Source organism: Mesoplodon densirostris, chromosome 15 (genome assembly GCF_025265405.1).
Source record: "Mesoplodon densirostris isolate mMesDen1 chromosome 15, mMesDen1 primary haplotype, whole genome shotgun sequence".
NCBI lineage: Eukaryota > Metazoa > Chordata > Mammalia > Artiodactyla > Ziphiidae > Mesoplodon > Mesoplodon densirostris.
The window spans coordinates 25,281,861-25,295,620 of NC_082675.1; the positions used below are offsets into that span (position 1 = coordinate 25,281,861).

At 40.1% G+C, this 13,760-nt stretch overlaps 1 protein-coding gene across 1 annotated transcript in view; it reads left to right on the top strand.

The window, feature by feature from the left end:
• LOC132502471 (sodium/glucose cotransporter 1-like) overlaps positions 1 to 13,760 on the top strand; it is a 98,248-nt gene that overhangs the window by 28,097 nt on the left and 56,391 nt on the right. Inside the window, 2 exon segments of the mRNA XM_060118348.1 lie at positions 6,701 to 7,053; positions 11,601 to 11,676. Of these exon segments, the coding sequence (XP_059974331.1) occupies positions 6,701 to 7,053; positions 11,601 to 11,676 (429 nt within the window).

Consider the following 13,760-nt stretch of genomic DNA (forward strand, 5'->3'; position numbering starts at 1 on the left):
ATGAACTATCCAAAAATGAGACTAAAAAAATAATCCCATTTACAATAACATCAATAGGAGTAGAATACTTAGAAATAAATTTAACAAATGTAGTGCAAGACTTGTATTCTGAAAATGACTAACACTGTGGAAAGAAATTAAAGAAGATCTAAATAAATGGAGATATATCTTCTGTTCATGGATTGGAAGACTTAATACTGATAAAATGAGAATACTCTCCAAAGTGGTCTGCAGATTCAACCCAATCCTTATAAGAATCCCAACTGGCTTCTCTGCAAAATTAGCAAGCTGATCCTAAAAATAATATGGAACCTCAAAGGACCCAGAGTAGCCAAAACAATCTTGGGAAATAAAAACCAAAGTTGAAGCACTCAAAGTTCCCCGTTTTAAAACTTACTACAAAGCAACCATAATCAAGACAGAGGATAGATGTACAGATGTATAGATGTACAAATCAATGGAACACAATAAAGAGTCCAGAAATAAACCTGTATTTCTATGGTCAGTTCATTTTTTATAAGGAAGCCAAGCCCATACAATGGGGGAAAATAGTCTTTTCAACAAATGGTGGTGGGAAAACTGTATATCCACATGCAAAAGAATTAAGTCAGACCCCCTACCTCATACCATATAAAAGTTAATTCAAAATATGTCAAGAGTCTAGATGTAAGAGCTAAAACTGTAACTCTTAAAAAAAAAATATGGGAGTTCCCTGGTGGCCTAGTGGTTAGGATTCAGGGCTTTCACTGCCGTGGCCTGGGGTTCACTCTCTGGTTTGGGAACTAAGATTGCACAAGCCATGCGGCTTAGCCCAAAAAAAACTCCCAAACATATAAGTAAATCTTTGTGACCTTAGGTTCAGCAATGGTTTCTTAGATAGGACACCAAAAGCACAAGCAACAAAAGAAAAAAAATTAATGAATGGGACTTCATCAAAATTTAAAACTTGTGTGCTTCAAAGACACCGTCAAGAGAATTAAAAGACAACTCACCAAATGGGAAAAATATTTCCAAATCATATGTCTGACAAGGGACTTGTGTCTGGAACATTACCATTAGCTAGAAATGGTAACGATAGTTAAATATAGTTAAATAGTTAAATAGTTAAATATAAAGACTTTAAAAATTACTTAAATCTCTTTAAAGGATAATAAGTTGTTTTAAAAAGAAATAATACATGTATAAATTAAAATGTAAAATTTATAACAATATATGACAACAATATTGCAAAGGCTAGGAGGGGAGAGATGGAAGTATACTATTGTAAAGGTCTTATGTTGTATGTGATGTGGAATAATATCACTTGAAGGTATGCTGGGTTAAGTTGAAGTTGTATACTATAAGCCCCAAAGCAACCACCGAAATAACACAAGACATTATAGTTAATAAGCCAATGAAGGAGATGAAATGAAATCACATACATACACGCATTCAGGCACACACACACACACACACACACACATCAATTAATACAAAAAAGGACCAAAAAAAGAAAATAGAAAGCAAATAGCATGATGATATATTGAAACACCACCACACTAATATTCACATTAAATGTAAGTAGTCTAAACATGCTAATTAAAAGTCAAGATTACATGATTAAATAAAAGCAGGACCCAACTATATACTAGCTACAACAAATCTATATACTTTAAATAAAACTGTACAAATAGGTTAAAAATAAAATGATAGAAAAAGATATACCATGCTAACACTAAACAAAAGAAAGCTGAAGTAGTTATATTAACATAAAAATTGGGGCTTCCCTGGTGACACAATAGTTAAGAATCTCCTGCCAATGCAGGGGACACGGGTTCGAGCCCTGGTCCAGGAAGATCCCACATGCTGCGGAGCAACTAAGCCCGTGCACCACAACTACCAAGCCTGCGCTCTAGAGCCTGCGAGCCACAGTTACTGAGCCTGCGTGCTGCAACTACTGAAGCCAGCGCTCCTAGAGCCTGTGCTCCACAACAAGAGAAGCTACCACATTGAGAAGCCTGCGCACCCCAATGAAGAGTAGCCCCTGCTCCCTGAAACCAGAGAAAAGCCCACACGCAGCAACGAAGACCCAACGCAGCCAAAAATAAAATTAATTAATTTATTAAATAAATAAAATAAAAATTGACTTCAGAGCAAAGAATATTACCAGGTACAAAAGGGGTCATTTCATAACAACAAAAGAATCAATTCATCTAAAGGACATAATGTTTATGCATCATGGTATGGTAGACCTATTTGTTGGGCATGTAAAAAATAAAGATAATAAAGTGAACAATATTAAGACAAATTTTTAACAACTACATGGTGAATTTGATAATAAAAAATGTTCGCTCTCAGTGGTTAAGAAAAAATTATAAAATTAGTTGCCTGGAATCAGAAATAAATGTCCAAAACAAATTGTAATGATTTTTAACAGAATTTGAGTTTGTAACTTTGGCCAGCTTTAAAACAGCTTGGATTCTTGCACTAAAAAGAAAAACAACTTAGATGGAAAGGTGACAAAAGGAATTATTTCAGTTGTGGAAATCTGTTAGAAAATTATGAGGAAAATGGTATAAAAAAGATATTTTACAAAAAGTGAAAGATTTTTAAATTAAGCCTCAAAACAATTGCCCATAGAATACAAGGTCTTTCCAACGATACCAAAGATGAATGGATTTGAAATTTGACAATTCACAAGTACCTCTCGTTTTGTTTTGTTTTTTTTGCGGTACGCAGCCTCTCACTGTTGTGGCCTCTCCCGTTGCGGAGCACAGGCTCCGGACGCGCAGGCTCAGCGGTCATGGCTCACGGGCCCAGCCGCTCCGCGGCATGTGGGATCTTCCCGGACCGGGGCACGAACCCGTGTCCCCTGCATCAACAGGCAGACTCTCAACCACTGCACCACCAGGGAGGCCCCACAAATATCTCTCTTTAGCTTTATTTGAGTCATGTGAGACCCTACCCAGTTAATATTTTGAATACTTTTTGTATCAAAGGACATCCAAACCTATGAAGAAATGTTGCCAATTAGTGACCTAAAAGATTGAACTTGTAGCATAGATCTTTTAAACCTTTGACATTTATCAAAGAACAATTTCAGCTAAACATGGAAAAAAATAGTTTTTTTATTGATATCATGACAGACACTGTTCTACCTATGTTCAGGTTAAAACTCCAGATTTAATGGAGTTTCCCTTGCTTTATTCAATTTTGTGATACATATAAAATTTTGTGCTTAGTTTTTATAGCAGACTTTATGTAAAGCATCATGGATGGGTACAGTTGTTTAAATCACTCAGTGTATATGTGCAAATAATACAAAACATCACCATGTTATGGAACTGTTGAAAGAAATAGGTGATGAATTTAATGATGTGCTTTTGCCAATGCTCATTGGCCAAGTATGGGAAATTTTACAAAGAATTACTGTAATGTCAGCCGCAATTCAAGATTTTCTTTAAACAAAAGGAATGTTTGTTGAATATTCAATAATCAAAGACCCAAAAATGTCAGTCTGTACTTATATTTCTCACTAATACATACCGTATAAGAATGAGCAAAATTTGAATAGTCAAAAGAAAGAAAAAGCTTATTTGTAACCTAGCTACCCAAGTATAAGAACTTATGTTGAAATCAAAACTTCATAATACGAATCAATAATAATAATTTTACAACTCTCCTAACATGAGTCAGTATGTCAAAAATTTTAATTTTAACTGGCCATGTTATGTAATTGGTGGCAAAAAAATCCAAGAAAAATTTGAAGAATGCTTTGTGATATTGATCAATTTAGAAATGCTTTTCAAATTATGCCATGCCTCTGAATTCGATGTTAATAATATTGAGTCAACAACAAGAGTTAGTGAATTACTTAACTTGGAAAGACATAATTTCGAAAATGATAGTCTTTTGCTTCAAAGTCAGATCAATTCTTCTAAAAAGATGAACTAGTTTTATAATTGACTTAAAGGAAAATTAAATTTTGGTACTATATTCAGCTACTGGAAAACTTTCAAGTATATTTAGAACAACTTAGTAGGTGAATCTATTTTTTTAACTGTGAATTTTATTAAATCTAAAGACAAATCAAATATTTCTAAGGAAAAGTTAGCATGTAAATTGAGATGTGCTGTAAAATGTACACCAGATTTCAAAGACTTAATGTGGAAAAAAAGAATATAAAATATCCCAACAGTTTTTACATTGATTGTATATTATAATGTTAATATTTTGGCTTATTGGACATATTGGCTTAACTATTAATAAAATAAATTTATTATTTAAATTAATTCTACCTGTTTACTTTTTTAATGTGGCTACTGGAAATTTTTAATTTTTACAGCAAATGAAACAATCAACAAGATGAAAAAGCAACCTACAGAATGGGAGAAAATATTTGCAAACCATATATCTGATAAGGGGTTAATATCCAAAATGTATAAGGAACTCACACAACTCAATAGCAAAAAAACCCAACCCAATTAAATATTAGGCAAAGGCCCTAAAAAGACATTTTTCCAAAGAAGACATACAAATGGTCAACAGGGATATGAAAAGATGCTCAACATCACTAATCACCAAGAAAATGTAAACCAAAATCACAATGAGATACCACCACACACCTGTTAGGATGGCTATTAACAAAAAAGTCAAAAGATAACAAGTGTCAGCAAATAAGTGGAGAAAGGGGAATACCAGTACACTGTTGATTGGAATGTAAATTGTTGCAGCCACTATGGAAAACAGCATGGAGTTTCCTCAAAACATTAAAAATGGAACTATCCTATGATCCAATAGTCCCCCTTCTGGGGATATATCCAAAGAAAATAAAATCACTATCTCAACATTATATCTATACCCTCTTGTTTATTACAGCATTATGTACAGTAGCCAAGATATGGAAACAACCTAAGTGTTCATGGACAGATGAATGGATGCAGAAATGTGGAATCCTGCCATTTACAAAAACACGGATGAACTTGGAGGACATTATGCTTAGTGAAATAAACCAGACACAGAAAGACAAATATTGCATGATCTCACTTACATGTGAAATCTTAAAAAGACAAAACGAACAAACAAAAACCCTCCTAGTAACAGAGAGTAGAAGGGTGGTTATCAGGAGCCAAGGTGTGGAGGAAAAGGGGAGATACTGATCAAAGGGTACAAATTTCAGTTATAAATTCTAGAGACTTAATGTGCAGCATGGTGACTATAGTCAATAATAACGTATTGTATACTTGAAATTTGCTAAGAGGGATCTCAAGCGTTCTCACTACACACACAAAAAAATGTCAACTGAGGTGATTGATATTCAATTAGCTTGATTATAGTAATTATTTCACAATGTATACCTGTATCAAACATTACATTGTACACCTTAAATAGACAACTTTTATTTGTCAATCATATCTCAATGAAGGTGGAAAAAAATAACATCCGTGATTCACATTATATTTCTTTTGGACAGCACTGAAATAAACTAGGACACAGAATTCTGCTCAGCAGGCTGAGAACATAGACTTCTGACCGGCTGCAAGCCTCCTGCCTTGTGGTCAGACTGACTGCTTATTAGGAGAATCAAACGGGTTAATACATACAAAGTACATATACATGCAAAGGGTATATCGTATCTTAATATAAATCAGGAATCAAGTCCATTCACCAAACTTCAAATTGATGTTTACTGTTTTTGTGACAATGTAAAGAACCGATAGTGGGTAAATTAGACACCATTAGCATATTATTATTTAATGTGTTTATCACTGGATTTTTTGCCTGCTTTAATCTGGTTAATTTTTTTTTAAGGTTTTTTTGCCTGGCTGTGTCAGGTCTTAGTTGTGGCACGTGGGCTCTTCATTGCAGCACGTGGGCTTCTCTCTAGTTGTGGTGCGCAGGCTCCAGAGTGTGTGGGCTCTGTAGTTTGCCGCACGCAGGCTCTCTAGTTGAGGCACACAGGCTCAGTAGTTGAGGCACGCAGGCTCAGTTGCCCTGCGGCATGTGGGATCTTAGTTCCCTGACCAGGGATCAAACCTGCGTCCCCTGAATTGGAAGGCGAATTCTTAACCACTGGACCACCAGAGAAGTCCCTTGTTAATATATTTAGATTAGTTTTTGTTTGTTTATCTGAAGGCTCTGTTTATAGTATTTTATGACACTGTTGTAAAGTTCAACTATATCAATAAAAAACAAGTTTGGAAAGTAAAAAAAAAAAAAGTAGGTCTGGCACCTAGCAAGAGCTATATAACTGTTACCTATTATTATTGGTACTAGTATTATTGACCAAGATTTCGAACAACTCAGCAGAGAAGCACACCAAGGAGAGTAAGGCTTGGCCCAGACTGAAAATTCGCACATCACCTATGAAAGATCAAAGTGAAGAAAACTGAGGAGCCTCTGTAACCAGTTGGTCCAACCAGGGCCATGATTAGGGTGAGGCAAGCGAGGCACTTTCCTTGGCGCAAAATTTAAGGGGAGAGGGCACCAAGGAAACTCAGGACTCGGGATACATAATATTCGAATGCAATAGTTTAATAAATCCAAATCAATGCCCCAAACCCACAATGCACAAAATTTCAAAATGATAAATAAAGACAGGAAGGGTATTGCTGGTTTCTCCCGCCTCAGGTTTCATGTGGTTTGTTCGTAAAGACACGGGTACTGATGCTGCCCGGGTAGCCTCGACCCAGACCCACCCCGCGACCAGCTCTGCGTCCAGGGCAAAGCGATTCCAGCCGCCAAAAGCACGGCGTTGTGCCGGGACTGGCGGTGAAGGGTCGGCCTTCGTACAGCTACCCACGAAGGCGGGAACTGGGCCGCGCGAGACCTGCCCGGAGCTCCCAGGCTGCCCCGGGGCTGTTCCCAGGGTTCCCTGCGGCCACGCCCCTGGAGCCCCACGGAGGCCGTTGCCGCTTCCCGGAAGCGCGCGGCGCTCGCCCGCCCGGGCGCGCCCCCGTGGGCTTCCCGTGGTACCGCTTCGCCTGGACTGCTCAGGTCTTCACCGCCAGTAGTGCCCTGGACGTCCTGGTGATAGTTTTGTACTTCCTGTTGGTTCTGACCATCGCGCTGTGGGTACGTGGGGCCTGGGGGTGGGGGGGCAGGCCTGGACACCAGGTGGGTTCGATCCTCACCTGCCTGTCACCTGGTCCCCACCTCGCATCCCTCTCGTCCCCGCCCCTGCACAGCCCTCAGCTGGGACCTCTCCACCCTCCCTGTGCCACCTGCTCCCTACCGAGAGTAAGGGCACGTCCAAGCCCATCTTGCCTCCCCACCCCACAAACAAACAGGTCAGGCTGCCAGATGCCCACTGCCTGGAACCCAAGCCGTGTGTAATATGGGGTCGTTATTCTGAACGATCGTCATGATAGTGGTGGCAATAGTGACAATTACCCATCCTTAGGCACTAAAGCGCCTGGTCTGTGCTGAGTGCTTTACGTGTGTCACATCCTCACAACCAGGCTGTGGATTACAGATGAGGAAACAGGTTCAAAGAGGTTAAGTAACCACAAGGGAATGATGGAGTGCAGATTCGAACCTAGAACTGCCTGATCTGACGCATGGGCGTAACCACTGCCCAACAAGCAAGACCTCAAAGGTCACATGTAATATAGGGCCCTAAGTGTTCACTTTGAATTTGAATTGGGCGCTTATATATTCTACTCTAGTATAAGGTTCTCTTAGTAGGGTGGTGACCGGGTCTCCTTTACTACCATCTGCCCGCTAGCACTTAACCTGTAGGCACTCACAAAGGTGTCTCGTAACTATACTCCCCAGGGCCAGGCAGTGAAAAGTCCGAGGGCAGGTAGGAAGGCTTTGGCCTGTGTCATGGTATCGCCCCTCGGCTAAGCTGTTAACCATCAGAAGCCTCTCCTCGGCCTGCTTCATAAGCAGGAATATCTGGTGACAGCGCCACCATTCGCTAGCTAGTGGGAAAGTTCATTGTGGGCTGCCCCCACCCAGCTGAAGCTTTCATGCCCATGTGACCTTTACTTCGGGGCGCTTCACCAGGTCAGAAGTAGGATCTTACTGTGTAGAATCTGGTCCTTCAAAGCAAGATCACTGGACAGTCTTTTGAGTGCTTACCATGCTGTGAGTGGGCAGATAGAGTAATGGAAATATGGTCTCCATCCTCTTAAGACAATTTCGTATCTCTCCCAACTGAAAAGAAGTCGGAGGTATTGATATTTATCCAGATCATTCAAACAAACGATTTTTTTCAAATTGGCCTCAGTTATGAGAAACATCCTTCTAGGTGGCCCAGGCCGGGCTCTGAGTAGTGGGCACTTTGGGATCCTTCCCCCAGCTGCTCTCACTGAATTAGGAAGCCCCCCACCCAGCCTTCTTCCGGGTCTAGTTGGGGCCGAGGTGTGGCCAAGGTCTGAGGACCTGTAAGCCATCGGCCGCTTCCAAAGGAAACCTACTGTTCCTTCTGTTCTTCTAGGAGCCATAAAACATGTGCTGTTATCCAGAAGGCTTTGATCTTTTTCCTTCTTTGTATTGTTATTTTTCCTTTGGTCCTTTTTAAAACTCGTATATTGTTTTTAATCACATGCTCACTGTAAGAAGTGAGGAGATGCATAACTGTCTAGAGGAGTTATGGTTCCTCCCTCAGCCATTCCCATCCCTCTGAGGTACCCAGGGCCTGTGTGTCCCTCCTCCCTTCTCAGTGCTTACACAGACACATAGGTAAAGGTTTTGCGTTTTTGTCTTTACAAAAAATGGATCGTATGATACACATTACCCTGCAGTTTTCTTTTTTTCCATTACTACATGATGTGGAGTCCTTCAGGTCTATAGATAGAGATCTAACTCATGTTTTTTTGTTTTAAATTTATTTATTTATTTATTTATTTATTTATTTATTTATTTATTTATTTTTGGCTGCATTGGGTCCTCGTTGCTGCACCCCGGCTTTTCTCTAGTTGTGGCGAGCAGGGGCTACTCTTCGTTGCAGTGCACGGGCTTCTCATTTCAGTGGCTTCTCGTTGCGGAACACAGGCTCTAGGCATGTGGGCTTCAGTAGTTGTGGCACACGGGCTCAGTAGTTGTGGCCTGCGGGCTCTAGAGCTCAGGCTCAGTAGTTGTGGTGCACGGGCTTAGTTGCTCCACAGCATGTGGAATCTTCCTAGACCAGGTCTCAAACCCATGTCCCCTGCATTGGCAGACGGATTCTTAACCACTGCACCACCAGGGAAGTGCTAGCTCATGTTTTTATTAGATACACAATAATCAAACACGTGTGTGATTCAGCTCTTCCCTACTCATTGACACTTAGATTGCTGCCAGGTTGTTGTTTTTTAATAAGATTTTTAAAAATACATTTATTTATTTGTTGTTTATTTTTGGCTGCATTGGGTCTTCGTTGCTGCTGTTGTTTTTAATGTGTTAGTGCTTTTAAGCTGTGTAACATGGATTCCCGAAATTGGAATTTCTGGGTTAGAAGGGTGTGTTTACTTGAAATTTTAGCAGATATCACTAAATGGCAATCCCCAAAGCTTGTTGAGATTTACATTTCTCACAAGCAGCATATGAGCACTTTCTTTCCCCAGGCCTTCACCAGCCTGGTTTGTTACTACCAATTTAATTTTTGTGGGGGGTCCCAGGCTGATGAGTGAGTAGTGGTATGTTACTGCAGCTCTGATTTGCGCTTTCCAGACTCAGCCTCCTAAGAGATTGACCATCTTCTTGTGAGCCTGTTGTCCTTTGATCTTCCTCTTCTGTTGAATAGCCAGTTTATGTGCCCATTTATGAATTGAGTTGTTCGACTTTGCTTTTATCACCTTGTCTGTCATTTGAGTTGCTAATATGTTTTTCCTAAACTCTCATTTTCTAGAGCAGTTGTTCTCAGCCTCAGCACTACTGACATTTGGGACCAGATAATTCCTTGTGGGAGGTCTGTCCTGTGTATTATAGGATGCTTAGATGTATCCCCAAGCCCTGCCCCTTCACAACCAAAACTGTCTCCAGACATTGCCACATGTCCCTTGGAGGAGTGGGGCAAAAATCACCCCTGGTGGAGAACCACTGGCCTAGACTCTGTTACTGTTGTCTCTCTGTCATCTGAGTTTCTTTCACTTTGAAGAAGTCTACTGTCTCTCTTTTCCTTTGCATCTAGATTTTCTGGCTTGCTTAGGAAAGTTTTTACCCACTCCAACATTGTACAAATACTATGCTAAAATTTTTTCTAATATTTTATAGGTTTTTAAAAATATTTAGGGAATTCCCTCATAGTCCAGTGGTTAGGACTCCGCGCTTTCACTGCTGAGGGCCCGGGTTCAATCCCTGGTCGGGGAACTAAGATCCTGCAAACTGAGTGGCGTGGCGAAAAAAAAAAAAAATTTAAATGTCCAGAGCATCCGGGATTTCCTTTTGTATATAATGTGATAAAGGAGTCTAGCTTTATTTTCTTTTGGTTCTTAAGCAAACCACCCTTTTCTCACTGAACAGAATTGCCCACGTTTGCACAGATGGGAGTCCTGAAATCCTTCATCAGCTTCTGACCGCTGAGCCCCCACAAGGGAATCTTGGTCTTTGTTGCTGGTGCCTTGGCTCCTGCAGGATGTTAAAGGGGAAAAAACCTTACACTTTTGTTTGTTTGTTTGTTTCCTCTGTTATCAGTCTCAGCCCCAAGATCTCTGAGAAAGTGGTGGATGCACCTTCTGCCCCAGCAGCCCGGCTGCTGTGGTTGGTGGATTATTCCAGAAAGAGCAGGGAGGAAGGAGGAGGCAGGGACATGTGCATAACCACCCTCTTCCCAGGACCTCCTCTCTTCCTGTCTGGTTCTTTCTTTAATGGGAAGACAGAGTGATTTTATTCATCTTAGAACATTTTGTAAATTCCTTTTAAAAGTTCTAATGTACCTCTCCCTACATACCGCTGATACCTTCCTTAAGAAAGGTCAGCTCTGAACATAATGGGCTCTTGATAAATATTTAGTGAATGGATGAAATGAGACGAACTTAATGTGTCTGATTTAGAGTTGTTCCTTGGTTTAAAGCTTCATGATGTGAAGGGACTCCATTATAAGGCAGATACCCCAGATGGTGGTAATAAGTTCACTTCTCCCACAGAAACACTTTTTTGTCAACCAGTGGTCATCCGTGGGTCCTACTAGTCCTAGGCAATCCAGAAAATCCCCAGGACTGTCTTTTGACCATACTGGAGTCTAGGAATCAGAGCTGGGGACCTGAGGAGATAGCCCTTGGGTGCATTGGGAGGACATGATAGTCTTGGCAATGTGACTGCTCTCCCGGAAGAAGCTAGGCTGGTGTTCAGCTTTGCTATTCCCAGTCAATTGACTCATTCGCTGAACCACTCATCTCCAAGACTCTGCTGGGAACCATGCACTGGTTAACTATTTGGGGAAAAAATAAAGCAATATTATTTTCACACTAGTGTAGAGAAATGGACAGGCCCATGTGATCTGATAGCTGGGAGAGACCGTGGGCCCTCCTCTAACTCAGCAGGTAGAGACCTCTGTTCCTAAAAAGAATGAAGGGGAAATGGGATCTCTGCAAAGGACATTTACCCATAAGTGAAGGTCATCTGTTTGTGAGACCTTTGTCTTTGAAGCAGTTTGGTTTCTTGGATTCCCCACCAACACCACCCCTTTTTTTAAGGCTATATTGTCAAGCAGTCATGGGACAGTAGAAGACTTCTTCTTGGCTGGCCGAAATCTAGCATGGTGGCAGGTGAGTGTGCCTTGCATGTGCAGTCCAGTTTGGGGGCTGCGTGTGGATTCATTTATTACTTTAATTTAGATGTCTTTTACCCCCAAATAATTTGAAGTTGCTAAATCAGGAAAGTCATTTCATTAGTACTTCCCTTAACTCTTCCATTCAGCTCAGTGTAGTTCGGTAACCATTACTAGGTGCCTGGTAGTACAAGGTATTGTTCTAGGTTCTGGGACACAGATAGGACATAGTGAGCCCTGCCCTCTGGAAGCACACAGTGTAGAGTGGGAGTCGGATGTGACTTCTTTTTTTGTTGTTGTTTTTTGAATTTTATTTATTTATTTATTTTTATACAGCAGGTTCTTATTAGTTATCTATTTTATACATGTTGGTGTATAATATGTCAATCCCAATCTCCCAATTCATCCCACCACCACCACCCTTCCCCCGCTCTCCCTCCTTGGTGTCCATACGTTTGTTCTCTACATCTGTGTCTCTATTTCTGCCTTGTAAACCAGTTCATCTGTACCATTTTTCTAGATTCCACATATATGCGTTCATATACGATATTTGTTTTTCTCTTTCTGACTTACTTCACTCTGTATGACAGTCTCTAGGTCCATCCACGTCTCTACAAATGACCCTTTTTATGGCTGAGTTCCATTGTATATATGTACCACATCTTCTTTATCCAGTCATCTGTCGATGGGCATTTAGGTTGCTTCCATGACCTGGCTATTGTAAATAGTGCTGCAATGAACATTGGCGTGCATGTGTCTTTTTGAATTATGGTTTTCTCTGGGTATATGCCCAGTAGTGGGATTGCTGGGTCATGTGGTAATTCTATTTTTAGTTTTTTTAAGGAACCTTCATACTGTTCTCCATAGTGGCTGTATCAATTTACATTCCCACCAACAATGCAAGAGGGTTTCCTTTTCTCCACACCCTCTCCAGAATTTGTAGATTTTCTGATTTGTAGATTTTCTGATTTTCTGATGATGCCCATTCTAACCAGTGTGAGGTAATATCTCGTTGTAGTTTTGATTTGCACTTCTCTAATAATTAGTGATGTTGAGCAGCTTTTCATTTGCCTCTTGGCCATCTGTATGTCTTCTTTGGAGAAATGTCTATTTAGGTCTTCTGCCCATTTTTGGATTGGGTTGTTTTTGTTTTAATATTGAGCAGCATGAGCTGTTTATATATTTTGGAGATTAATCCTTTGTTGATTTCATTTGCAAATATTTTCTCCCATTCTGAGGGTTGTCTTTTCATCTTGTTTATGGTTTCCTTTGCTGTGCAAAAGCTTTTAAGTTTCATTTGGTCCCATTTGTTTATTTTTGTTTTTATTTCCATTACTCTAGGAGGTGGGTCAAAAAAGATCTTGCTGTGATTTATGTCAAAGAGTGTTCTTCCTATGTTTTCCTCTGTTTTATAGTGTCTGGTCTTACTTTAGGTCTTTAATCCATTTTGAGTTTATTTTTGTGTATGGTGTTAGCATTCTAATTTCATTCTTTTACATGTAGCTGTCCAGTTTTCCCAGCACCACTTATTGAAGAGACTTTTCTTTTCTCCATTGTATATCCTTGCCTCCTTTGTCATAGATTAGTTGACCATAGGTGCGTGGGTTTATCTCTGGGCTTTCTATCCTGTTCCATTGATCTATATTTCTGTTTTTGTGCCAGTACCATATTGTCTTGATTACTGTAGCTTTGTAGTATAGTCTGAAGTCAGAGAGTCTGATTTCTCCAGCTCCATTTTTTTCCCCTCAAGATTGCTTTGGCTATTCAGGGTCTTTTATGTCTCCATACAAATTTTAAGATTTTTTTTGTTCTAGTTTTGTAAAAAAAATGCCGTTGGTAATTTGATAGAGATTGCATTGAATCTGTAGACTGCTTTGGGTAGTATAGTCATTTTCACACTATTCATTCTTCCATCTACAAACATGGTATATCTCTCCATCTGCTTGTGTCATCTTTGATTTCTTTCGTCAGTGACTTATAGTTTTCTGAGTACAGGTCTTTTACCTCCTTAGGTAGGTTTATTCCTAGGTATTTTATTCTTTTCGTTGCAGTGGTGAATGGGATTGTTTCCTTAATTTCTCTTTCT